At 43.4% G+C, this 25,494-nt stretch overlaps 2 protein-coding genes and 1 pseudogene across 4 annotated transcripts in view; 1 reads left to right on the top strand and 2 right to left on the bottom strand.

The window, feature by feature from the left end:
• Positions 1-15,922, bottom strand: part of LOC126481132 (laminin subunit gamma-1-like) — a 338,089-nt gene extending 322,167 nt beyond the window's left edge. For all 3 annotated transcript variants that reach the window (XR_007587516.1, XM_050104679.1, XM_050104680.1), the window contains exons 1-2: positions 15,769-15,922; positions 13,015-13,125 (exon numbers count right to left, since the gene is read on the bottom strand). Coding sequence is in view for 2 of the 3 variants with exons in the window: in XM_050104679.1 (XP_049960636.1) it covers positions 13,015-13,102 (88 nt within the window). In the remaining variant the exon portion in view is untranslated. The remainder of the gene's footprint in view (positions 1-13,014; positions 13,126-15,768) is intronic.
• LOC126482653 (5S ribosomal RNA) lies at positions 5,064-5,181 on the bottom strand (annotated as a pseudogene).
• LOC126481133 (glycerol-3-phosphate dehydrogenase, mitochondrial) overlaps positions 7,326-25,494 on the top strand; it is a 181,178-nt gene continuing 163,009 nt past the window's right edge. The window contains exon 1 of the mRNA XM_050104684.1: positions 7,326-7,410. The gene's annotated coding sequence lies outside the window, so the exon portion shown is untranslated. The remainder of the gene's footprint in view (positions 7,411-25,494) is intronic.

Genomic DNA, 25,494 nt, shown 5'->3' with positions numbered 1-25,494 from the left:
CTTTTTCAAGAAGAGTCGTCGAACAGGGGCGCAAAACTATAGGCGTACATCTCTGGCATCGGTCCGTTATAGAATTTTAGAACATGTTTTACTCTCGCATATTACGACATTTCTGGAGATCGAAAATCTCCCGTGTAGAAACCAGCCTGGGTTTCGGAAACAACGATCGTCTGAAAGCTAGCTTTGTTCGTCCACGAGACCAAGAAAGTTGTAGATAAAGGCGAACGATAGATGCCGCGTTCCATGGCTTCCGGAAGGACTGTTCCGCACTGCACCTACTCAACAAAATACGAGCGCATAGATCATACACCAACTGTAAGATGGGATGACAGCTGTATTCAGACCTAGAAAGTGACAAGAAAGCATCCCACCTGTCAATAATTTGATCTGTACCACTTCAATAACTACTGGATCGTCCTGCGTTTTGCTATCCATCTGATGAAAACCACTGCTCTACCTTGTTCTCTGATGAGTCGTGATTTCATGTTGACCATGACAACGAATGCTGTTGCACCAGGTAATAGTGTGGATCGCGGGATAACTTCGTACTTGCACTCGAAACATCGAGGTTATTGATTTATCCAGTGAGCAGCTGTTAGGCTCTAAGGAAGAATGGACATCCACATTATTGGAAAAGTTAAATGGAGGAGATCCTTCCACCTTTGAGGCAGACCCAGAGAGGGTTCCTTTGAAAGTAACACTACCGATTTCTTCCCACGCGCCTCCGTAGCCTATGGCGCTAACACACGCTGTCCGGTGCCCTCGACTTGGAAGTAAGCCGGTTCGAATTTTGGTGGTGGAAAATTTTCGCTGCGACCACTTGACCGGCCACGAGAGATGTAGTGGTGGCGTAAATTTCCTGATCGCCAGTCTCTGCGCCAGTGACTCGGATTAAACTCTAAACCTCTTCGAGGTGTCTCATGAAGTGAGGTCATGTGACAGTTGATGGTGATCATTCCGCCGGACGTGGACGTTATGCTCGGCGGTCCTCTTTGTGCTCTTCGAGAGGAGTAGACTATGCGCCGGCACCGGGTTTCACCTCCTCCCTTCCCTCCATCCACAACAATATACACAACACTGCACTGTATAAGCACTCATCACAAACACTCACAATACGCAGATACACACTTGACAATTTATAACACGTCGGAGGAAGACAACGTCAAACCACTTCCAATAGGATCTTGTATATTATACATGTGATTACATTTTCACGCAATTTGGGTGCATAGATCCTGAGAAATCGGTACTCAGAACAACCACCTCTGGCCGTAATAACGGCCTTGATACGCCTGGGCATTGAGTCAAACAGAGCTTGGATGGCGTGTACAGGTACAGCTACCCATGCAGCTTCAACACGATACTACAGTTCATCAAGAGTAGTGACTGGCGTATTGTGACGCGCCAGTTGCTCGGCCACCATTGACCAGACGTTTTCAATTGGTGAGAGATCTGGAGAATGTGCTGACCAGGGCAGCAGTCGAACATTTACTTTATCCAGAAAGGCCCATACAGGACCTACAACATGCGGTCGTGCATTATTATCCTGCTGAAACGTAGGGTTTCGCAGGGATCGAATGAAGGGTAGAGCCACAGGTCGTAACACATCTGAAATGTAACGCCCACTGTTCAAAGTGCCGTCAATGCGAACAAGAGGTGACCGAGACGTGTAACCAATGTCACCCAATACCATCACGCCGGGTGATACGCCAGTATGGCGATGACGAATACACGCTTCCAATGTGCATTCACCGCGATGTCGCCAAACACGGATGCAACCATCATGATGCTGTAAACAGAACCTGGATTCGTCGAAAAAATGACGTTTTGCCATTCGTGTACCCAGGTTCGTCGGCAGGCGCTCCTCTCTGTGATGCACCGTCAAGGGTAACCGGAGCCATGTTCTCTGAGTATATAGTCAATGCTGCTGCAAACGTCGTCGAACTGTTCGTGCAGATGGTTGTTGTCTTGCAAACGTCCCCATCTGTTGACTCAGGGATCGAGACGTGGGTGTACGATCCGTTACAGCAGTGCAGATAAAATGCCTGTCATCTCGACTGCTAGTGATACGAGGCCGTTGGGATCCAGCACGGCGTCCGGTATTACCCTCCTGAATCCATCGATTCCATAAACCGCTAACAGACATTGGATCTCGACCAACGCGAACAGCAATGTCGCGTTACTATAAACCGCAATCGCGAAAGGCTACAATCCGGCCTTTATCAAAGTCGGAAACGCGATGGTACGCATTTCTCCTCCTTACACGAGGCAACACAACGTTTCACCAGGCAACGCCGGTCAACTGCTGTTTGTGTATGAGAAATCGGCTGGAAACTTTTCTCATGTCAGCACGTTGTAGCGTCGCCACAGGCGCCAACCTTGTGTGAATGCTCTGAAAAGCTAATAATTTGCATATCACAGCATCTTCTTCCTGTCGGTTAAATTGCGCGTCTGTAGCACGTCATCTTCGTGGTGTAGCAATTTTAATGGCCAGTAGTGTACTTTCACTTTTGATTTCCTCCCCTATCCTTCCCAATCAGATCTCTGTCTTTAACGACCTCGACAAGGCGTAAAATCCTAAAGTTCCTTCTATCTTTCGAACTCTCATATTTTCAAGCGATACGAGACTCTTTGCATTTTATGCCTCTTTGTGTATATTTCCACAGTTACTATCGACACCACATCCCTCCTCGTCAAACGTAAAAAAAATTAATCTCATTCTGTGCCCCTAAGCGCGATATACCAGGTTAGAATATCACTCGAATCCCGTCGCTAGCGTGAGAGGGTAACCTGAATTCTGTAGAACATGCCAGGAGTTCGCTTGCAAAACTTGCTGCAAGTAAGCCATCAACGCCCTCTGGACATTCATTTTCGTATGGAAAGAGAAAATGTTCAGAATTCATCAATAATCTCTGTTACACAGATGACAATTAGAAGTGAACGTACAGGGGTTGGATAAAAATATGGAAACACCGCGAGAAATGCATACTAGAACAGAAATGTAGATGCTGGCCAAGTCTGCAGAATGCACTGTTGTATTTGGACTCCAACGACACCTGTGCAAAGTCCTCAATACGTTGCAAATGTCAGTCGTGATCAGACTAGTGTTCTGTGTAGTTGCGACTGCATTACGTCGGAGCTAAATGAATTCGAATCTGGGCAAATTGTAGGTGCTTGTATGAAGGTGTTTTCAGTAACTGGGGAAGACAAAGCGTCGAGCGTTTCAAGAAATACCGCACCGCAGTTTTATGCCACACACACGCCAAGCGGAAAAACATCTGCTAAATCACAACGCGGACGAAAGTGTATGTTGACTGGCAGAATTCATTGAAGAGGACGAAAGCTGCAGAAGCCACTGCAGAACCTAGGGCCTAATGTCGCACTCGCGAACACTGTCAGCACCAAGACAATACGAAGGAAGCTCCGAAAGCTGGAAACTGCAGGGCGAGCTGGAATTCCAAAACCACTCATCAGTGTGGGACTGACGAATGACATCGAAAAAGTGCAAAGGGCAGCTCGTTTTGTATTATCGCGAAATAGGGGAGATAGTGTCACAGACATGATACGTGAATTGGAGTGGCAGTCATTAAAACAAGGGCGTTTATCGCTGCCACGAGATCTCATGAAATTTCAATCACCTGTTTTCTCCTCCGATTGCGAAAACATTCTGTTGACACCCACCTACATAGAGAGAAATGATCATCACGATAAAATAAGAGAAATCAGGGCTCGTACGGAAAAATTTAAGTGCTCATTTCTCCCGCGTGCCGTTCGAGAGTGGAACGATAGAGAGACAGCATGAAGGTGGTTCATTGAACCCTCTGCCAGGCACTTTATTGTGAATAACAATCACGTAGATGTAGATTAGTGATTCAGTTGCCCGCAACAGGAAAACGTGATGCCAAAGCCATTAAAATGGTCTATTGAAGCAATGGAAGAAAGTCATTTGATCGGATGAGTGCTGTTGCACAATGCTTCGAGCTTATGGCCGAGTTTACGTCCCAAGAATAAAACATGGTGGTGGTTTGGTAATGATTTGGGCAATCATAGCGTGGTAATCCATGAGCCCCATGAGTACTCTGCAAGATCGCGATACTACCAAGAATTATGTGACCGTTTTGGCTGATCAGGTCCATCTCATGGTACAGTGTTTGTTCCCCAGTGGTGCTGCTGTGTTCCAGGGCGACAGGGAACCTGTTGACACCTCTCGCATCGTCCAGGACTAGTTTTGTGATCACGAGGGTGAAATGCCGCGTCTCCTCGGCCACCACAGTCACCAAAACTCTATATTTCCGACCTTTTGTGGTCTACTTTGGAGAGAAGGGTTGTGATCGCTATCCACCTCCGTCATCGTTACCTGAATTTTCCACTATGTTGCAGGAAGAATAGTATAAGATTCTCTAGAAAACCACAGATTAAGTACATTTATCCATTCCGAGAGGTCTGGAAACTGTTTTGAATGTCTACAGTTTTCCCACGCCATATTAGTGTTTCCCTCTTTTTGTCCACACCCTGCATAAGAGTAGTCATTATATTAATGATCAGTATTTCGCCAGTTGCTCACTTACCAACCTTGTCTAAAAATTGTCTTGTCATATCTTGATTCATATAGACAATCATTACGGACCACATTCTTCTACAGCTATATTCTACGAAATCCTACACTATGTTTGGAAGAGGCCACTTTCCATTGCATCACGTTCGTGCTGTTATTTATTGTAAAAAACATCTGCCGGGTATTTTCCGGTGCAGACAGCAGAGACGAGATCTTAACAAACCGTGTGCCGGATCTCACTGCTTGTTAAAATTGAAACCTTTTCAAATGCCTATAAGATTTGCGGGCACTGTTACACTAAAGGCAAGGCACTCCGTCTTCAGGCCACAAAAGGCCCATAGGGACCATCCGACCGCCGTGTCATCCTCAATAGGAATGCAGATAGGAGGGTGTGTGGTCAACACCCTGCTCTCCCTGTCGTTATGATCGTTTTCTTTGATTGGAGCCGCTACTGATCGGTCGAGTAGCTCCTCAATTGGCATCACGAGGCTGAGTGCACCCCGAAAAATGGCAACAGTGCATGGCGGCCCGGATGGTCACCCATCCAAGTGCCGGCCACGTCCGACTGCGCTTAACTTCGGTGATCTGACGGGAACCGGTGTATCCACTGCGGCAAGGCCGTTGCCCATTGTTACACTAACGGAAAAAATAGCAACACCAAAAAATAATTAATGTATAGCACTTAAATTTCGGGATTAGATTTGTCAGGGTAACATATTTAAGTGATTAACATTCCAAGGTCAAATGTTAATGTAAGCCCGAGATAAGCCATTGCAAATGTGAAATGCTGGTACATTAATAACTGGTGTAGCCGCCGTAATGTTGAATGCAAGCGTTCAAACGTAAATACATTGTGTTGTACAGGTTCCGATGTCAGTTTGTGGGATGGAGTTCCATTCCGGGTGCACTTGGTTGGTCAAAACAGGGACGGGTAATGCCGTTTTTGGATGACGCTGGAGTTGTCGTCCGATGTCCCGCATGTTCTGGATTTGAGACTGATCTGGTGATGGAGCAGGCCAACTCGACGTGTTGACATACTGTAATGCATGTTGGGTTACAACGGCGGTATGTAGGCGAGCGTTGTCCTGTTAGATAAACACCCCCTGGAATTCTGTTCATGAATGGCCGCTTACCAGGTCCAACCACCAAATCGTGTAATTTTACAGTCAGACTGCGTACGATAATCACTAGAGTGCTCCTCCTGTCATATTAAATAGCACTTCAGAATTTAACTCCAAGTGTAGGTCCAGTGCGTTAGCACACAGACAGGTTGCCGTTCCTTCTAACCAACCCATGGCCATCACTGGCACGTAGACAGAAGCAGCTTTCATAGAAACACAGCAGGCCTCCACTCTGCTCTCCAATGGCCTCTTGCTTGACATCATTGAAGTCGCAAATGGGTATGGTTTGGGATCAGTGGAATGTAAGCTACAGGGCGCCTGGTTCGGAATGTCCTTGAAGTAACCCATCTGTAACAGTTCGTTGTGTCGTCGTGGTGCCAACCGCTGTTCAGATTGCTGCTGGAGTTACAGTACGATGCGCCAGATCCATACCCCAAACATGATAGTCTACCCTGTCGATACTGCCACGTGACTGTCCAGTCTTCTTGCGACCTCGTATATTCTCATGACCACCACTGCCAGCAATCATGTACAGTGGCTACATTCGTCCCAAGTGTTACTGCAATATCACAGAAGGAACATCCGCCTTCTCGTAGCCCTATTACACGACCTAGTTCAAACTCAGTGAGGTGTTGATAATAGCGTATTTGTCGCCTTAAAGGCATTCATGGCTGACATCCACTCACCACGTCCAATCTCAAAGGTAACCAACGCTCACTACAGTTACAGTGCGTATTTAAAGCAAACCTGATTTGCGATGCTCTCTTAAGCGACTATCGCGAAATTGGAATAGATATCATTCTTTCAGATGTAGAAACACGGCTGCCAACTTTCATTTATATCCCACAACTCCTCCTTAGCGTCGCGACTTTTTTTTTTTTTTTTTTTTTTGGTCAGTGTATTTAGACAGACTCCATAATTTCCCGGCTCATTACGAAGGCGTCTGCGCCACAATAAAACAGATTCAGACGTTCAAAATTAAGAAAATACGGAATTAAAAAATAAAATCTTCCACGACTTTCAAGAAAAGGAGAAATGCAAACGCAGAGGCACCTCTATTGAGGTACAGAGAAAATGCAAAATAAAGGAATGGGGAAGTACTGAGGAGAAAGAACGGAGAATAGCGATCCACAGCGAAATTGAATACATAGGCCTCAAATGGCCGAATTCGATGAAAAAGAGAAAGATGTAAAGTCGGATAATGTGTTTGTTGGTCAAGATTAACTGAGACATATCCCCCTTCAGCTCCAAATGTAGATTAGAAGGATGCAAAACCTATGCACTGTCGTGTTATACGGGGAACGTTCGCGCCATGACGACGCGGAATCGAGCTTATCTCGTAACCACAAGGAGATAATACATGACGTTTCAGCTGCAGGCGTGACTTCGCGCCAGTGACATAACTGTTTATCGCGAAGAGGCGCTGTGACGCGCTCGCCAAAAACGGCTTACGAAAGATTTGTGACAAAGCTTCTCGAATAGCACCAGTATCTCCATCCGCATTTTCCTCGACGGTTGCAACATTGCATCAGTCGGCATCCTTCAGCCCCCCCCCCTCACTCTTGTGATATCGCGACTCATTCAATAAGCCCAGTTCTCCCACAGTTAACGCAGTTCTCTCGTTCTTCCAGTGACTGGTGAACCTTCTCCACCGCGTGGTCTCAGCGCCGTGAACATCGTCACAGTGGGAAACGTGTATCGCTTGCGACGTCACCAACAGTGCTCGCTAATTAGGTAAGTACAGTGCTTACTATATCAGATTTTTCTTTTGTGTATTCTAAGACGCCCACGATCTGCAGATCACGCTGCTGCTTACTTTATAGCACCGCACTTTAAGTTCTGTATGCATTTTACTTGGAAGGAACCTAACACGAAGGTGACAGATATGCACTATATGTTGGGTATAGCATGGTAATTCGTATCTGTTCATTAGTGTCACTATTCGTTTAGTTCATCTGGATGTAAGTTCCTTGTATCTTTAATACGTGTAGTTTTTCACTATTGATACAGTTCGAGAAAATCGCTATCGAATTCGAAATAAACATTCTTTTCTTTACATTTAGCCATAGCCAATTCAGGTTTGAAAAGAATTTACGAAAGTAATATAATCAAAAAATGCTGTTGCAAAAGTGATGGTGAAACAAATATTGCTTTGAAAGTATTTACCAATTTTATTCAGCGCTGGCTTCGAGAAGGTTTCAACACATGTTTCCAAAGATTTTTAATATTTGAAAGTATAAAATTACTCCAGACAGTTCTAATTCTCTACATGCCTCATGTACTCACCGTCGGAACGAGTAGTTATATGTGGAGCCTCGTAGTGCAGTCACGGAAATGTCGAAGCGAAGGCCGGTTAGTGCTATCTTCCTCCTTGTTAGGGACGTGTCTATAATGAAATTATATGCAGTGATCTTGTAGTGCAGTATTGTGTGTGTACTGTTATGCATAGCTATAACTGTGAAACGAACCTACAGGCACGTAGACTGCTTTATTTGAACACCGCCAGAGAGGCTGCAGATGCCCATATCCACATCCGATAGATCCATTTACACCAGTGTAAGTTGATTCTACGGCACACTCCACAGGGCGCCGGAGTCGAGACGCTGTTGCATTGAGTGACATTCTGTGCTGTTAACCACCTCTCCTTTTTGCCCGCTACGCCAAAGCCAAGAAATTTTCTTCCACCACCGGGATTCACACACCTGCGTTCCTCTGGGTAAACCCCAGCCATGGGGGTCGAGTCTGCGCGTCTGTCAATCTGAAACGGTTAGAGATGGTGAAAAGCTAACTCTATCAGTGAGAGTTCCATGTAAGTTTGGTATCGTGATCTGTGCATCAATGATCCGGTTTCGAATTCACAAGTAATAAAGCCTCAGATTTGTCATAGGAGTAACTCGCCAGTTATGGAACAAATGGCCCCTGCATCTCAAAAGAAAGTCATTTGCTTCTCACAAGTACATTGATGTTTCGTCTCTGAGTGATGAGTCATTCAAAGACCAGGATATAACTTTTTGTGTCGTAATCTTACATTGAGTAGCAGCTCACGCGTGTGGAAGTCTATCTCACCGTTTAATCGGTTGCCGAAAGTGCAGTACAGAGCAACCGTTACGACTAAAAGTAGCGTGAGCCCAGATCAGTACCATTGAACAAAACTGGACCTGTCTTACACAACAACACAAACTAAAACAGGGTTGGAAATCAGTCAGAAACTGAGGAGAACATTTGAATTTGAAAATCGGCGTAACGACGATTTCAATGACGAGATTCGAACTGCTGGTCGGACCAATGGCCAGGTACTTTTTTCCTGTAGAGGGCCAACTACCATCCCCACGTGACGCCTGTCGAATCGTGGCTGTCAGAGGACGAACTATATAAACATTCGCAGACTATCTTTCGTCTGTTTCACATACCACTTGAAGCACCATATCTACGCGCAGCAAACACTCCTGAAAATCTGATGATGGATTAATTCAGAAACCCATAATATGAACAATAAAGTCATTCTTCGCCTGTCTTTTGACTTTTACCATTGCGAGCCAGTTAGCCAGACTGCAGAATTAGTGATTAGAACTGTGACCCTCCCGTAGCAACTGCAGTTCTTCTTCGACAAATAAATAATCGTCTGATGACGTATTCTGAGTATTTTCATTGATTCATTCAAAAAATGCCATATGGAATAATTTTCTGGAGTAATTCGTCTTTAAGAAAGAAAATCTTGATCGCTCAGAAACGTGCTCAGGAATAACGTGTGTTCATTCATGATAATAGTTAGACATCTGCTCAAGGAGTTGGTCATTCTGACTACTGATTCACAGTAGCCTAAATTTATTCTCTCATGAAGTTTGCTGTAAATAATCCACTGTAATTCGAAGGGAACAATGATGGCAAAATTACAATATCATAAGAAAAAATGGCATTTAGTATTCTAGATCAAGGTTACCTATAGCACAAAAAGGGCTGCACAGAGCTGTACCACCACCCCTTCCCGAAGAAAAAATCTGCATTTCCAATCAAAATAACGTAATTTGTCTGTCGTTAATTGTGAGAGTTAACTGATCACATACCAACGCAACAGCAAAAGGGAGTTTCTTTTTAGTGGACATCTGGGAAATAATCTTTCACAATAATTCGTATCGATACGAAATCGAGCAATCCAGTGTCGTTAGTCGTTTTCATTACCCATCATAGCTAAGTAGTGACTCACGGAGTACGTAACATTCGTGAAGTAACATGTTATTAGATTGATTTATCGTCGACAGTTGCGTGAGTCAAGTGATAAGAAGAAGCCGTCATCCAGTAATTCCTCATTCTTGCTGAGCGCATGTTACGACCTTCAGAGAGCGGAATAAGTAGTAAACAACACACCGAGCGGTATCAGAGCTGTCCTCTGCTACCAGCTGTTTAACATGTAGTTAATAACTCTTAACGAGTGTAAGAGGAGATTGCGAGCCTAAAGTGTTTATATTACTGGTATGTTGTGATACTGTCGATGCTGCACAAGGCGCCTTCGTTAAGGCGCTTGTTACTTACAGCTCGAAGGAACATCACATAACTCTGAGTATTTACAAGGCAACAGTACTCATCTCTGTAACAGCGTATCTTTTGTGTCGACCATCTCTCTGAACACAGCACTGTTCCTGTAGTTACATTTGGCCTAATCTATTCGTAGTTCGCGTGGATGTCACTAGTATCAAAACACTGGAACAAGTTTTTCCACGGGATGCAGTACACGATAAGGTACATGCTTATATAAAGAGTTACTGAAGTAAGTTTTGAAAATAGAACAATGAACGTTTTGAACTTTGTTCTGTAGCTCTTGGAATGGAGAGTATAGTGGTGAAACATATCTTAAGATTTACATTTTAAATATTCGCAGGAACGCGGGATATGTAAAGAATTTGTGGGCTGAGGCTGCAGGTTCAATGTAATTTCTCCTTCATTTGACATGAATTTCACTTTAACAAAACCTCCTATGTGTCACTGGACTAGGCCTTTACATTTAGCATGTTTTCCACCTTTTCTTCTAATAGTTTCATTGCAAGCTTTATCAATATACACCTGAACGCTGCAAGCATTATCAATATACACCTGAACGCCTTATTCCTGGCGCTGTCTAATGTAGTTAAAAGAAATACATAACTCCATTAAAAACCTGTTGTATAGATATCCTGGACAGTACAAAAATGAGAGTATTAACAATGTAGTTAAACACTTGCCCGTTAGTGTACAGATAGTCTTTGGAAACGTTTACCAGTTTACAAAACCTTAAAAGATGAAATAGTAAAGGCAGCAGAGGATCGAATAGGTAAAAAGACAAGGCCTAGCACAAATGCTTGGACAACACAAGAGATACTGAATTTAATTGAAGAAAGGAGAAAATATAAAAATGCAGCAAATGAAGCAGGCGGAAGAGAATACAAACATTTAAACAATCAGATCGACAGGAAGTGCAAAATGTCTGAGCAGACTAGCTAGAGGACAAATCTAATGTAAGTACTTAGAAGCGTATTTCACAAGAGGAAAATCAGAGGCCTTTGGGGAAAAGAGAAGCAGTATGAATATCAAGAGCTCAGAAGGGAAACCAGCTCTAAGCAGAGAGAGGAAAGCTGAAAGATGGAAGGAGTTCATGGAGGGTCTCTAAAGGGAGATGAAATTGAAGTCAGTGTTATAGAAAGGGAAGTAAATCCAAATGTAGATGAGATGGGAGATACGAGAAGAATATGGCAGAGCTCTGAAAGATTTAAATCGAAACAAGGCCCGGGAGAAGACGATATTCCGTCAGAACCACTGGTAGCCATGGGAGACCCAGCCATGACAAAACTTTTCCATCTGCTGTGCAAGATGCATGAGACAGGCGAAGTACCCTCATACTTCAAGAACAATGTGATAATTCCAATTCCAAAGAAAGCAGTCGCTGACAGGCAGGAAAATTACCGAACTATCAGTTTAATAAGTCATGGTTGCAAAATATAAACAAGAATTCTTTATAGAAGAATGGAAAAACTGACAGAAGCCGACCTCGGGGAAAATCAGTTTGGATTCCGGAGAAATGTAGTAACATGTGAGGCAATACTGACCCTACGATTTATCTTAGAACATAGGTTAAGGAAAGTCAAACGTACATTTATAGCATTTGTGGACTTGGAGAGAGAGCGAAAGGCTATTTACAACACCTACAGAAACCAGATGGCAGTAACGAGAGTCGAGAGGCATGAAAGCGAGCAGTGACTGAGAAGGGAGTGAAACAGTGTTGTAGCCTATCCCCGATTTTATTCGGCCTGTATACTTAACAAGCAGTAAAGGAAACCAAAGAAAAATTCGGAGTAGAAATTAAAGTTCAGGGAAAATAAATAAAAACTTTGAGGTTTGCCGATGGCATTGTAATTCTATCAGAGACAGCAAAGGGCTTGGAAGAGCAGTTTAACGGTATGGACAGTGTCTTGAAAGGTGGGTGTAAGCTGAACCTCAACGAAAGCAAAAGAAGGATAATGGAATGCAGTCGAATTAAATTAGGTGATCCTAAGGGACTTAGATTAGGAAATGAGACCTTAAAAAGTAGATGAGTTTTGCTGTTTGGGCAACAAAATTACTGATGATGGCCGAAGCAGAGAGGATGTAAAGTGTAGACTGGCAATGGCAAGAAAAGTATCTCTGCAGAAGAGAAATTTTTTAACATCGAAAATAGATGTTAGATAGTCTTTTCTGAAAGTATTTGTCCGGAGTGTAGTCATGTATGGGAGCGAAACGCGGGCGAAAATAGTTTGAACAAACAGAGAAGAGAAGCTTTCGAAATGTGGTGTTACAAAAGAATGATGAAGATCAGATGAGCAGATCATGTAACTAATGAGGAAATACTGAGTAGAAATGGGAAGACAAGAAACTTGTGGCACAGCTTGACCAAAAGAAGGGATCGGTCGTTAGGACACATTCTGAGACATCAAAGGATCACCAATTTAGTATTGGAGGGAAGTGTGAGGAGTTAAAGTTGTATAAGGAGACCAAAGCGATGAATACAGTAAGTAGATTGAAAAGGACGTAGGTCACAGTAGTTAATGCGGGGATGGAGAGGCTAGCACAGGATACAGTAACATGGAGAGCTCCATCAAACCAGTCTTCGGACCGGTAACCACAACAACATGGATGTCAAAGTTACATGACTCATATTGAACTGAATGATTTGAGTTTCAGTTAAGTCATCCTCGCAGAAATCCGTTACAGTGAAACATTCAACTTCCTGATTGTAGCACACAATGATATAGTAGATTTGCTACTCTTCTTTCTCTGTATCCGAGCTCTGCTGAAATATAAGTAATCTGCTAGACTAGCCGTAGCACTTACTGGAATCTGAGAACCAGGGCACGATGCCGTCCCAAGTGGTGGGTTCTACGGATGCTGCCAGCAACAAGACTGACACCAGTAGACACATGGCGAACTGTAAATGAGGTGCACCTGCAACACAAGACACAAAAGACGTTCGCTAGCACTCAAGAACAGTTTGCTGCGTTTTTTATAATGCGTTAATTAACCAAAAATTTATCTAAGAATGATGGAGGGCGAAGTAGAAAAGTTATGTGGGGGAGGGAAAGCAAAAGAGTTTAAGCAAGCCAGTATCGGCAACGGAACACTAGCAAGAGCATGTAAAGCAACTAGCCGTGGTCTTCTTGGAGGAATCAGCCTAGCTCCTCACTGCTCTCCGAACACCTTATCAGAATGGCCAGGACTCGGCTTTAATCATGGTTATCCCAGATAACTCCAGAAAAATCTAAAATAATTGTTATGTACTCCAACAGACAAAGATATTAAATTAATAGCAATTAACTGCAGAAGCAAATAATTACAGAAGAAGTGAATCTTTGAAGCAAACCAAAGCACTTTTTTAACGAAAAGTCAGGCTACTCGCGATGAACTGTGGCAAATTCGCAGTAGTGAGCAACAAACATAGATTTTTCATTGTGGTAAGTTTAGTGTGCATGAGTGAATCTTTGGATCCTACTAAACATAGATTACTAAACCCTTGTAAAATTTAGGATTGCAGTAAGGTGTATAAAATAATACTTAATTTGATATGTAACATACCGTACCATTGGATAATTAATAATTGTGATTAGCTAAAGCATAACCTATAAATTATGACTTCATCTGCATAAAATGTGGTACAGTAAGCTTAACGATGGTTTGGTAGCAATGTAACATATTCCTCACTTTAGAATTCTAGGGTTAATTATTACGTGCAGGCTTAAAGTTACAGGAAGGTGGAACGTGAACTGAGGCAGCTGGTTCCCCCCTTTTCTGTCAGTCTTATAAAGAGAAACGATTTCGCCTTTTTTTGTGCTCAGACAGCAGTATTTTTCCGATAATTCTGTGCGTATGAAAGTAATGCGTTTAATTGTGTTATAATTATTGGTTACAAGTTATAGACTGTCCATTCCTTGTACTCCGTTTCCCATTTTCTGCGGATCTGAAGATGATCACCAGTGACCGAAATCGATAGACTAAGGACATTTTTTGGGGGGGGGGGGCATAGACTAGAATAAATGAAACAAGTTCTAAACTTCATCTACTACTGTTCTAATTCGCGACTATGTCTCAGCTTGTGAAATATTGCATATTATCCATCCTACTCAATTCGAAAATGCTCCGTTCAAATGGCTCTGAGCACTATGGGACTTAACATCTATGGTCATCAGTCCCCTAGAACTTAGAACTACTTAAATCTAACTAACCTAAGGACATCACACAACACCCAGCCATCAGGAGGCAGAGAAAATCCCTGACCCCGCCGGGAATCGAACCCGGGAACCCGGGCGTGGGAAGCGAGAACGCTACCGCACGACCACGAGATGCGGGCGAAAATGCTCCGTGGGAATAATGTTTTCAGATCAATTCTATCAACGCGTTGCATCTAATTTTGTTACAAAAACAGCAACACAATAACGGCATACAGAGAATTATAGTGTCCTTAAAATAAGTGAAATGTTTGTTTGAAAAGAACAGCCCATCACCTGTTACTCGACAATTCTTTCATAGGATTCCCCCTGGCGTTTACCTTATAATACGTAATTCTCCTACGCCCACTATACATCCCAGGAAAACGAATCGAGCTCGAGCTTGGATCGCACAAGCTTCTAATTAGTTACTTCTTTTTGAGAAAGTATCCTTGTCGCAACCGTGGTTGAAATGAAGACAAGCACCGGTTTTCTTAGAGGATATTCCAAACAATTAGTTCTGATGTGCAGACGTGACAGGCACTGGACACTGAATCAACAGATTACAGCCGTAACTGCATAGAAAACAGCAAAATAAGCAATAAATAAACAAATAAATCAATAAATAAATATATGATATCACCGATAGGAACCTTCCTGTAACCGGCGGTGTGACAAAGAGTCTACAAAGGAAATACCTACAAAACACTCGTGCAACCCACTTTAAAGTGTGTGCGACTCATACCATATAAGAATAACGTATACAAAGAAGAGCAACACGAATGGTCATCAGTTTTTATTTATTTATTTTTTTTCTTTTACCCCTGGGAGAGCGTTACTGAATTGTTAAAGCACCCGAACTGATAGACCTTTGAAGACTGAGACAAACTATACCGTGAAAGTCTTCTTAGTCAGCTTTAAGTGAGGAATCTAGGAATATTCTACAACTCCATACGTATCGTTCCCATAGCGACAACGAATATAGTATTAGGCGAACACACTACACACAGAAGAATTTAAGCAAAATGCAATTATTCATCCCGCCCACCATACGAGAACGGAACGGCAACGTGGTGCAATGGGAAGTATCTTTTCCATGCATTTCACGGCGGTTTGCAGAGTAGATAGGCAAATATGTCTGTAGACAATTATGCAAGACACGATGACAGATGTGCTCGTCGGCTACCGTGATAGTTGGCAGTTTCAGTAAAAGTCCAACGTTTCAGCCAATATTTCAGGCGGCTTTCATCAAGCCAACAAGACCACCTGTAACAGTGACCAAAACGATGGACGTGTGACAACACGGCACGCCAAACATTCCGAAGATTTTTATTGAAATTACGGTGCATACTTGATAATCCCTTTTGGGGCAACGTAGCAAACTTACGAGTGAGCTGGCTTGCTGCGATGCCTCCAGCCGAAGCGGACCCGTCGCCGGCGCAGCTGTGTCGGCACTGGAGAGCCGCGCCTACCAGAGCACGCCGCGGCGGCAGCCGCTATTGGTCGGTCACTGCTTGTGCCGGCGGTGGCTGCCGCGTCGAGTCACCGGCGTCCACTGGGCCGGTCCTCCCTCATCTCGACACCGGATCCTGTCAACAGGATGCGAGACGTTTTTCTCTTCCCTGCTCTGTGTCATTGCCCGTTGGGGTCACACCTGTGTAGCAGTCCGCTTCTGGCAAACGCATTTGCTTTTAGGAAGGATCTTTCACTCAGCAGTTGATTTGAAACGTCCTGGTAGATTAAAACAGTGTGCCAGAGCGAGACTCGAATTTTCAATCAAATCTTTTGCAGGGAATACTCTTCCTTTGACACTGTACCACACAAGCGGCTTGTAGCGAAATTGCGTGCTTATGGAATATCGTCTCAGTTATGTGACTGGATTTGTGATTTCCTGTCAGAGAGGTCACAGTTCGTAGTAATTGACCTAAAGTCATCAAGTAACACAGAAGTGATTTCTGGCGTCCCAAAGGTAGTGTTAAAAAAAAAAAGTTCAAATGTGTGTGAAATCTTATGGGACTTAACTGCGAAGGTCATCAGTCCCTAAGCTTACACACTACTTAACCTAAATTATCCTAAGGACAAACACACACACCCATGCCCGAGGGAGGACTCGAACCTCCGCCGGGACCAGCCGCACAGTCCATGACTGCAGCGCCTGAGACCGCTCGGCTAATGCCGCGAGGCCCAAAGGTATTGTTATAGGCCCTTTGCTGTTCCTTATCTATATAAACGATTTGGCAGACAATCTGAGCAGCCGTCTTAGGTTGTTTGCAGATGACGCTGTCGTTTGTCGACTAATAAAGTCAAATGGCTCCGAGCACTATGGGACTTAACTTCCGAGGTCATCAGTCCCCTAGAACTTAGAACTGCTTAAACCTAACTAACCTAAGGACATCACACACATCCATGCCCGGGGCAGGATTAGAAGCTGCGACCGTAGCGGTGGTGCGGTTCCAGACTGAAGCGCCTAGAACCGCTCGGCCTAATAAAGTCATCAGAAGATCAAAATAAATTGCAAAACGATATAAAAGATATCTGAATGCTGCGAAAATTGGCAGTTGATCCTAAATAACGAAAAGTGTGAAGTCATCCACGTGAGTGCTAAAAGGAACTCGTTAAACTTCAGTTACACGATTAATCAGTCTAATCTAAAAGCCGTAAATTGAACTAAATACCTAGGTATTACAATTACGAACAACTTAAATTGGAAGGAACACATAGAAAATGTTGTGGGGAAGGGTAACCAAAGACTGCGTTTTATTGGCAGGACACTTAGAAAATGTAACAGACCTACTAAGGAGACTGCCTACACTATGCTTGTTCGTCCTCTTCTAGAATACTGCTGAGCGGTGTGGGATCCTTACCGTATAGGACTGACGGAGTACATCGAAAAAGTTCAAAGAAGGGGAGCACGTTTTGCATTATCGCGAAATATGGGAGAGAGTGTCACAGAAATGATACAGGATTTTGGCTGGAAATCATTAAAAGAAAGGCGTTTTTCGTTGCGACGGAATCTTCTCACGAAATTCCAATCACCAACTTTCTCCTCGGAATGCGAAAATATTTCGTTGACAGCGACCTACATAGGAGGAAACGATCACTACTACAAAATAAGGGAAATCAGAGCTCGTACGGAAAATTATAGTTGTTCGTTCTTTCCGCGCGCTATACGAGATTGGAATAATAGAGAATTGTGAAGGTGGTTAGATGAACCCTCTGCCAGGTACTTAAACGTGATTTGCAGAGTATCCTTGTAGATGTAGATGTACTGAAACTTGAGCTAGGCAGTTACGGCGCGCGGTTCATCCTCAGAGATTCACTTCTGCCAGTACCTCTCTCCCACTTAATTTCATGAGTAGTTGTCTTTCGTTATCATGTTGTGTCAGCACTAATCTATTGGGTTGATGCATAAGTTCGTAGAGTTTTTCGTAAGTTTAATTAACACAACAGGTATACATAACAGAGACTTTAGTCATCAATCACATATTCTCCTTCATTATTTACAACAGTCCGCCAATTCTGGCGTAACTTTTCCATTCCGTGTCTGTAGAAATCACGTGGGTTTGAGGCGAAGAATTCGTCGAGCCACGTTCGGAGCACATTTTCATTCGTAAAGGGAATTCCTTGAAGGTTGTTCGATAGAAAACGGAAAAGGTGAAAATCTGAGTGCGCAAGATCAGCTGCATAAAGTGGGTACAGAATGATTTCCCAACACAACTCATGTATAGTGCTTTTTGTGTCTAGCAGAATGAGGGCGGACGTTATCATAGAGTAGCATCATTTCACGCAGTCTTCCTGGTTGTTGTTCTTGGACTGCGCCTGCAAGACGTCTCAGTTGTTGACAATAAATGTCAGCAGTGATGGTTACACCTCGGGTAAGCAATCTGCAGTACACCGCATCGTCATTGTTCCACCAGATACATTACATTATCTTTTGTGGATGCGCGCAAGTCTTCGTACGGGTAGTTGCTGCTTTGCTTGGGCGTAATCGTCGCTATCTTTTGCTTATGTTAGCATGAAGGTACCATTTCTCGACACCAGTAACGATACGGGATAGAAATGGTCGGTGTTGTTCATGAGCCAATGGATGACAGCAAGCAGAGATGCACATATGGACAACCATTGATTTTTGTGATTTTAGACTAGAGCAAACTGTACTCATACACCCGGTTTTTGAACCTTCCCCATTGCATAGAAATGTCGCACCTTAGTGGAATGACCACAATCCATCACATTTGCCAGTTCTCGAGTACAATGACATGGATCATTATGGATTAATGCGTTTAAACGATCTTCATCAAACCCCAAAGGCCTTCCTGAACGTGGAGACTCATGAATATCAAAAAGATCCTCCTTGAAACGAGAAAATTTTATTTTCTCGCCTTGCACGGTCCCATAGGAATATCCCCATCCACGGCGCGAATGTTTCTGGGTGCCTTCGCTGCTGACACCTCTCTGGTGACCTCAAACAGAAGAATGTGTCGAAAATGTTCCAATTTTTCCTATTGGAACTCAATTTTCTGGCGTCCACAACTCCATTCACGGTCTGTAAATGAGAAAATGACAATGCATAAATTCAGATAGCAACAGTGAAGTTCCAATAAAAAGGTCAATCGATAAATAAACCCATAGCAACCGGAATACCAACATGTAAAACAAAAACACTAAGAACCAACCTAGTATATTTCTAAATGGCTAAAGCGATTCACGCTGCACGAATTCGGTTGCAGGTTGCCTACCTAACGGCTTCCAGAGGCAACAAGAATTTGATTTTCAATATGTCATACAGTAAGTGACAGAATCTAACATTTAAAATGCTCTCTTAATTTACTCATTAAAAAACATCCTACGTTAAAGTTTTAACACAAAAGTCAAGTATTAAACTTAGAAACTGTTTATATGTCTCGTGGCAGCGTAATTTACGACGTGTAGATTACCCAGAATATTTTCGTACACTATTTGAGAATGACCACACTTAGCGACTTCCAAGAAACTTTGCACACAATATAAAAACTTTTCGAAACGTTTTCTCGTTGACTCCCTCCGCGCTCCTCCCCCCCCCCCCCCCCCCCAACAAAATAATCAATGGGAAGCAGTTTATCGCTTTTCAGCTGTTCATGCAGTAAAACTGCAGCGTCAGGCAGGGTGATTAATTTATTACTTCTTTACGAACATCGTAACAGCGCTATTCTTAACACATTTTGTATACAATATCCACATACATCACTGAACGTAACTGCAAAATTATATCGTTGTACGACGCATAGATCGCGAGATATGACATTTTATGAATTGGAGTTCGATTCTCTAGAGGATGGACGGGGGGAGCAGTACCAACTATTATTAATTGGCGCCCAGAATGAATCACTTTGCAGTGAGTTGTGCTATGTTTGAAACGTCCTACCAGATTTCAGCTGTGTGTCAGAGTGGTATTCCAACCTAGACGCTTGCCTTTTGTGGAGGCTTATGCTCTTAATGGCTGAGCTATGCGGACGTACCCTCACAACTTCACTTCCGCGAGTACCTCTCCCATAGGTCTCAGAACTTGGCAGAAGCTCTCCTACATATCTTTCTGGACTAGCAATTCTTTGCTGAAAGAATTTTACAGAGGAACAGCTGTAAGTAGGAGAGGAAAACTCGCAAAGGTGACGCTATGAGGCGAACTGAGAGTCGTGCCTGCGTAGCTCAGTAGCTGTACATGTGAAAGGCAACTCCGTGTACCGGTCCTGATCCAGTACTCATTTACTGCCACCACCTGATATCTGCAGATGGCATGTCCAATGTTGGAAAGAGAAAAAAAAAAATTTTGTAAAAATTGACAATTGCCAACTCGAAATAAGCGAGCTTTTTAAATGTCTGCATTATAATTTATTACGTCACGGTCGCTCAAGTATACATAAAATAATCATATTCTCTTTTCGGCAAGCAGCTGCCGTCTTACGATGCGTCACGCCCACTACAGAGCTTCGCACATACCACAAAAAAATAGAATTAGGCACTTCGAACATCATGAAGTCAGTGAAAATATTTCAGTGAATTTACGTAACATCGTGACAGTCTTTTTTATCTTGTGACGATATTATGTACATTAACTGAAACATTTTTGTTGACTTCGTGATGTTCGTAGTGCCTAACTGTATTTTACATATACGTTGTACGTAGCTCTTTAGTGGCTGTATGGCTTCAGAAGATGGCAGCTGCTTGCCGAAACCGGTAATGTGAGTATTTTATACACGGGGTGTTTGTTTTAACTTGGAACAACTAAATATCTCGAAACATACGCATCGTACAAAAACGTTACAGACTAAAGGTTGAAATTTTCAATGGAGACATTTGTCTGTGCTACACTAGCCATCCCCTTACCGCCCAATCCCTATTTGGGGGGGGGGGGTCAACTTTTTATTTTCAAATGTAAGTCCCCAATTTTTATTGCAATTCGGATTCTACGCCAAAAGATATACAACACTAACCAGAAAGATTTTTTCCATTCGTGGAAGATGATGTAATCGACAAAATTAAGTTTTTCTGAGTCTACTCATTTGATTCTACTTTCTGTTCTAGAGAGTTGATTTTATAGCTAAATTTTTTTCAGTTTAGTAAATTTTATTGTACAGTAAAACTTTAACGTTCAAACATTTAAAAGTCTGGCAAATACCCTACATTTAAAGTACCGTTGTTTCTTGTTCCCTTAAAGGTTGATTTCGGTGAGTCCATTCGAATCTGTCCATCAGCTAGACTGATATCGGTATGTGTTTCCTCCCAAACGTCGCAACTCTCGTGCTTATTACAGCACCATCTACCACGAACGGAAAAAAATTTGCTCAGATAAACCATAGGTATTTTTTGGCATAGAATCCGAATCTGAAATAAAAAAATTGTTCCCATTACCCCACCGTGGGGGTGGGCATGGGAAGTTTCGGGGTGTGGTCGGAACATGTTTTCATACGATGCCTATCTTTCGAGATATTTCATTGTTGGAAGTTAAAACAAACAACCTGTATGTATAAGCTATCATGAGGTAATACATCATTACAGAAAAAATATTTATTTTTTACGCTTGCTGCTTGTTATCTGCTCAAAGTAAAGTCCATCAAAGTGTCTGAAAATTGCACGGCAAAATATCACGGACTTTCACCATGCTGCAGCTCTCCAGGAGTGTTACGTCGATGCGCAGTTACAAGGTTACAAACTGCAAAGGCACAAAGCTTAGTCAATAAGTTTTTAGTGCATAATAGCCCATTCTTCGAACACCAGCATCTACATATACTCGTACCAAGCCACTGTACAGTCCATGGCGGAATAAGTTCGTACCAATTTTAGCGATTCCATGTGTTGTTCTATTTGCGTACTGACAGTGAGAAAAGGACGGTGTGTGCCTCCGAACGTGCTCCAATTTCTCCCATCCTTCTCGTCACCCTTACGAAATATATATGATGATGGCACCGTAAGTCACACAGTCATCCTCAGATACAGGTTCTTCAAATATATCCAACGTGTATCAGTGAGAGCAGTGTCGTCTCCCCAAGGATTCTCCTTTAAATTCCACGAGTATTTTTGTTCCCAGGTAAACTGTTAAGGTTCAGGTCCCATGTTTCTGATTCTTTTCAATTTCTGTTGTCATGCCTGCTCAAAGGACTCAAGTCCCTGGAACAATACCGTACACCAGGATTAGTGGCACAGTGTCTTGTACGCAGTTTCCTTTACAGATGATCAGCACTTCCTCTCAAATTTCGACACATTACTAGCCTGTAATAAGGCACCAGACACAATGGGTTTCTTACAAAACGCTCTCTTCATATACCTGAAAACGCTTCCAGTTTCGTTGTTAATATACACTTTCACATCAATAGATAATTTTGCTCTAACTATTATTATTATTACTAATGAAACCGACAAAAATTCGCAATTACTAACTTTGTATGGCAATCGGATATACGTCCTAATCTCCTTCTCTCCATTACTCTGTCCGTCAGTTCCTTTCCTCTCTGTGTGTGTCCGTATTTTACATATAGTAAAAGTACATACTCTGTCCAGTCATATTAATGTGACCAACTATCAAAACGTTGAATAACCGCCTTTTGCAGCGCTGACCACTGCGATACGTGCAGGAAGGGTCAGTGAGGTTCTGGAAGATACCTGCAGGACTGTAGAACCACGCTGAGTCGGCGTTACTTGAGTTGATTCCTGACAGTTGCAGTGGACCGGTCGCGGCAGCTTCGCGCGCCTGTCTTAACCAATATTGTAACGTGATATTGTAAACGTCTCTATGAGAGTTCTTCGGTATTGTCACAGCACTGTAGACGGCTGTTATTTACGCCTGTAGCCGTTAGCCCTTCAGAGCTGAGAGCTGTCAACGAATTTCTTAGGCCGCCTCGACTACAGGTTTCTCGCTTGAGGATCCATGGCACGAACAGTCCGATCGAGATGGTCCCAAACTTTCTCGTTTGAAATGATAATTAAATCTAAACCCTTAGCTGCCGACAGGTGTTATTGATATACATCAATGGGGACAGCTGAAAATGACCCGACTGGGAATAGAACCCGGGATCTCCCGCCTACATGGCTGACGCTCTATCCATCTGAGTCACAGAGGGCACAGAGGATAGTGCGACTGCAGGACTTATCCATTGCACGCCTCCTGTGAGACCCACATTCCCAACTGTCCACAACCTACAGTCGTAGTACTCAAAAATGGCTCTGAGCACTATGGGACTTAACTTCTGAGATCATCAGTCCCCTAGAACTTAGAACTACTTAAACCTAACTAACCTAAGGACATCGCACACATCCATGCCCGAGGCAGGATTCGAACCTGCGACCGTAGCAGTCGCGTGGTTCCGGACTGAAGCGCCCAGAGCCGCTCGGCCACCGCGACCGCCGCATCCCCTCAGTACGCTTCATATGCCCTCCACTGCTAGTGGTGCCACCTGCCATCTCTGAGTGGTTACTCGTCGTTGATGTCGAATATAAGCGGTGGTCCCATTAATATGACTGGACAATGTAGCTTATGTCTGTTGGGCTTGTTGACAATGTTTGTATGTATCGAATTTGAGACAGCCACACGGCATACTCGGCAGCCAACCGACAGTCGTTCCACGCTCCACGGACACGCCCACCTCGGCCGAAGCAGGCAGCGCCGCTATTGAAATGTATAAGAGACCACTGAAAGCTATCGTCGCCCTCTTGAGTCTTGCTTTACACGCCTGCTTGACTATGGACTTGGATATTTCTGGATATTAAACGGTATCTGCCTGCATTTATGTTCTACCAACGAATAAATGTTTGGCATAATAAATAACATGATGTCCTCACCCGGTAGCTGAGTGGCCAGCGCGACAGAATGTTAATCCTAATGGTCCGGGTTCGCTTCCCGGCTGGGTCGGAGATTTTCTCCGCTCAGGGACTGGGTTTGTGTTGTCCTAATCATCATCATTGCATCACCATCGACGCGCAAGTTGCAGAAGTCGCGTCAAATGGGAAGACTTGCACCCGGCGAACGGTCTACCCGACGGGAGGCCATAGTCATACGACATTTATTTATTTAATAACATGATTTAATCCGAAAATTGTTGCATTTTTCCATGATCCAATTTCAGTGATGCGATGGCCAATGATTATCTTGTTGAGTAAGCAATTAACAAGGACATCCATGGCGATGAATAGATGACGAGCCCATATGTAACAAAAAGCGAGAAAGGTGTGATACGGAAACGCTTTCGCCTTCCGGAACATTGCAGTCTGCCAATGTATGCCCTACTGATTGCGCTCTCTACTGTTTTACAAAGTGGCAAAGCATTGTAGGTCCGCGTTCGTGTAGTATGGGCAATACCGTCACTTCCCTAGGGGCACGTGGGACACAAACTCAGGGCCCCCATCCTGAAGGGGACCCCGAAAATACAGAAACTTTGTTCCTATCTCCTCAGCAACTACTTTTTAAACGAATTTTTGAAACTGAAAAACAAATAATTGAAACTTATTCCAAAGTTCACAAGCATTTCTTATGCTTTCAAAAAGTTTATTTCAAAATTTAATCGACCTCTCTCAATTAAAAAAAAAAGAAAAGAAAAGGAAGGAAGAGAAAGCAAAAAGATCAAAATCAACTGTCCTGCATTTGCAGAAGATTTTGCTATACTTTCCGAAAATGTGGCATCTGCTATAACACAAATAAATCTCCTGGAAGAAATAGCCAGCAGAAAACTAGCTCAAGAATTTCTGCAGAAGAAAAACTTTTAACAAAGGTTAAGAATGCTCCAGAATTCATGAAGACATACACTACGCGATCAAAAGTATCCGAATACCCGAAAAACATACGTTTTTTATATTAAGTGCATTGTGATGTCACCTACTGCCAAGTACTCCATATCAGCAACCTCAGTAGTCATTAGACATCGTGAGAGAGCAGAATGAGGCGCTCCGATGAACTCACGGACTTCGAACGTGGTCAGGTGATTGGGTTCACTTGTGTCATACGTCTGTACGCGAGATTTCCACACGCCTAAACATCGCTAGGTCTGTTGTTATCCATCAGATGATGAAGTGGAAACGTTAAGGGACACGTAAAGCACAAAAGCATACAGGCCGACCTCGTCTGTTGACTGACAGAGACCACCGACAGTTGAAGAGTATCGTAATGTGTAATAGGCAGACATATATCCAGACCATCACACAGGAATTACAAACTGTATCAGATTCCACTGCAAGTACTATGACAGGCGGGAGGTGACAAAACTTGGATTTCATGGTCGAGCGGCTGCTCATAAGCCACACATCACGCCGGTAAATGCCAAACGACGCCTCCGGTTGGTGTAAGGAGCTTAAACACTGGACGATTGGACAGTGGAAAAACGTTGTGTGGAGTGACGAATCACGGTACACAGTATGGCGATCCGATGGCAGGGTGTGGGTATGGCGAATGCTCGGTGAACGTCGTCTGCCAGCATGTGTATTGCCAACAGTAAAATTCGGAGGCGGTGGTGTTATGGCGTGGCCGTGTTTTTCATGGAGGGGTCTTACACCCCTTAATGTTTTGCGTGGCACTATCACAGCAGAGGCCTACACTGCTGTTCTAAGCACCTTCTTGCTTCTTACTGTTGAAGAGCAATTCGGGAATGGC

This window comes from Schistocerca serialis, chromosome 5 (assembly GCF_023864345.2).
Source record: "Schistocerca serialis cubense isolate TAMUIC-IGC-003099 chromosome 5, iqSchSeri2.2, whole genome shotgun sequence".
NCBI classification, from domain to species: domain Eukaryota; kingdom Metazoa; phylum Arthropoda; class Insecta; order Orthoptera; family Acrididae; genus Schistocerca; species Schistocerca serialis.
Note: the sequence above shows the minus strand (reverse complement) of the source record. Positions and strands in the feature narration are given on the sequence as shown.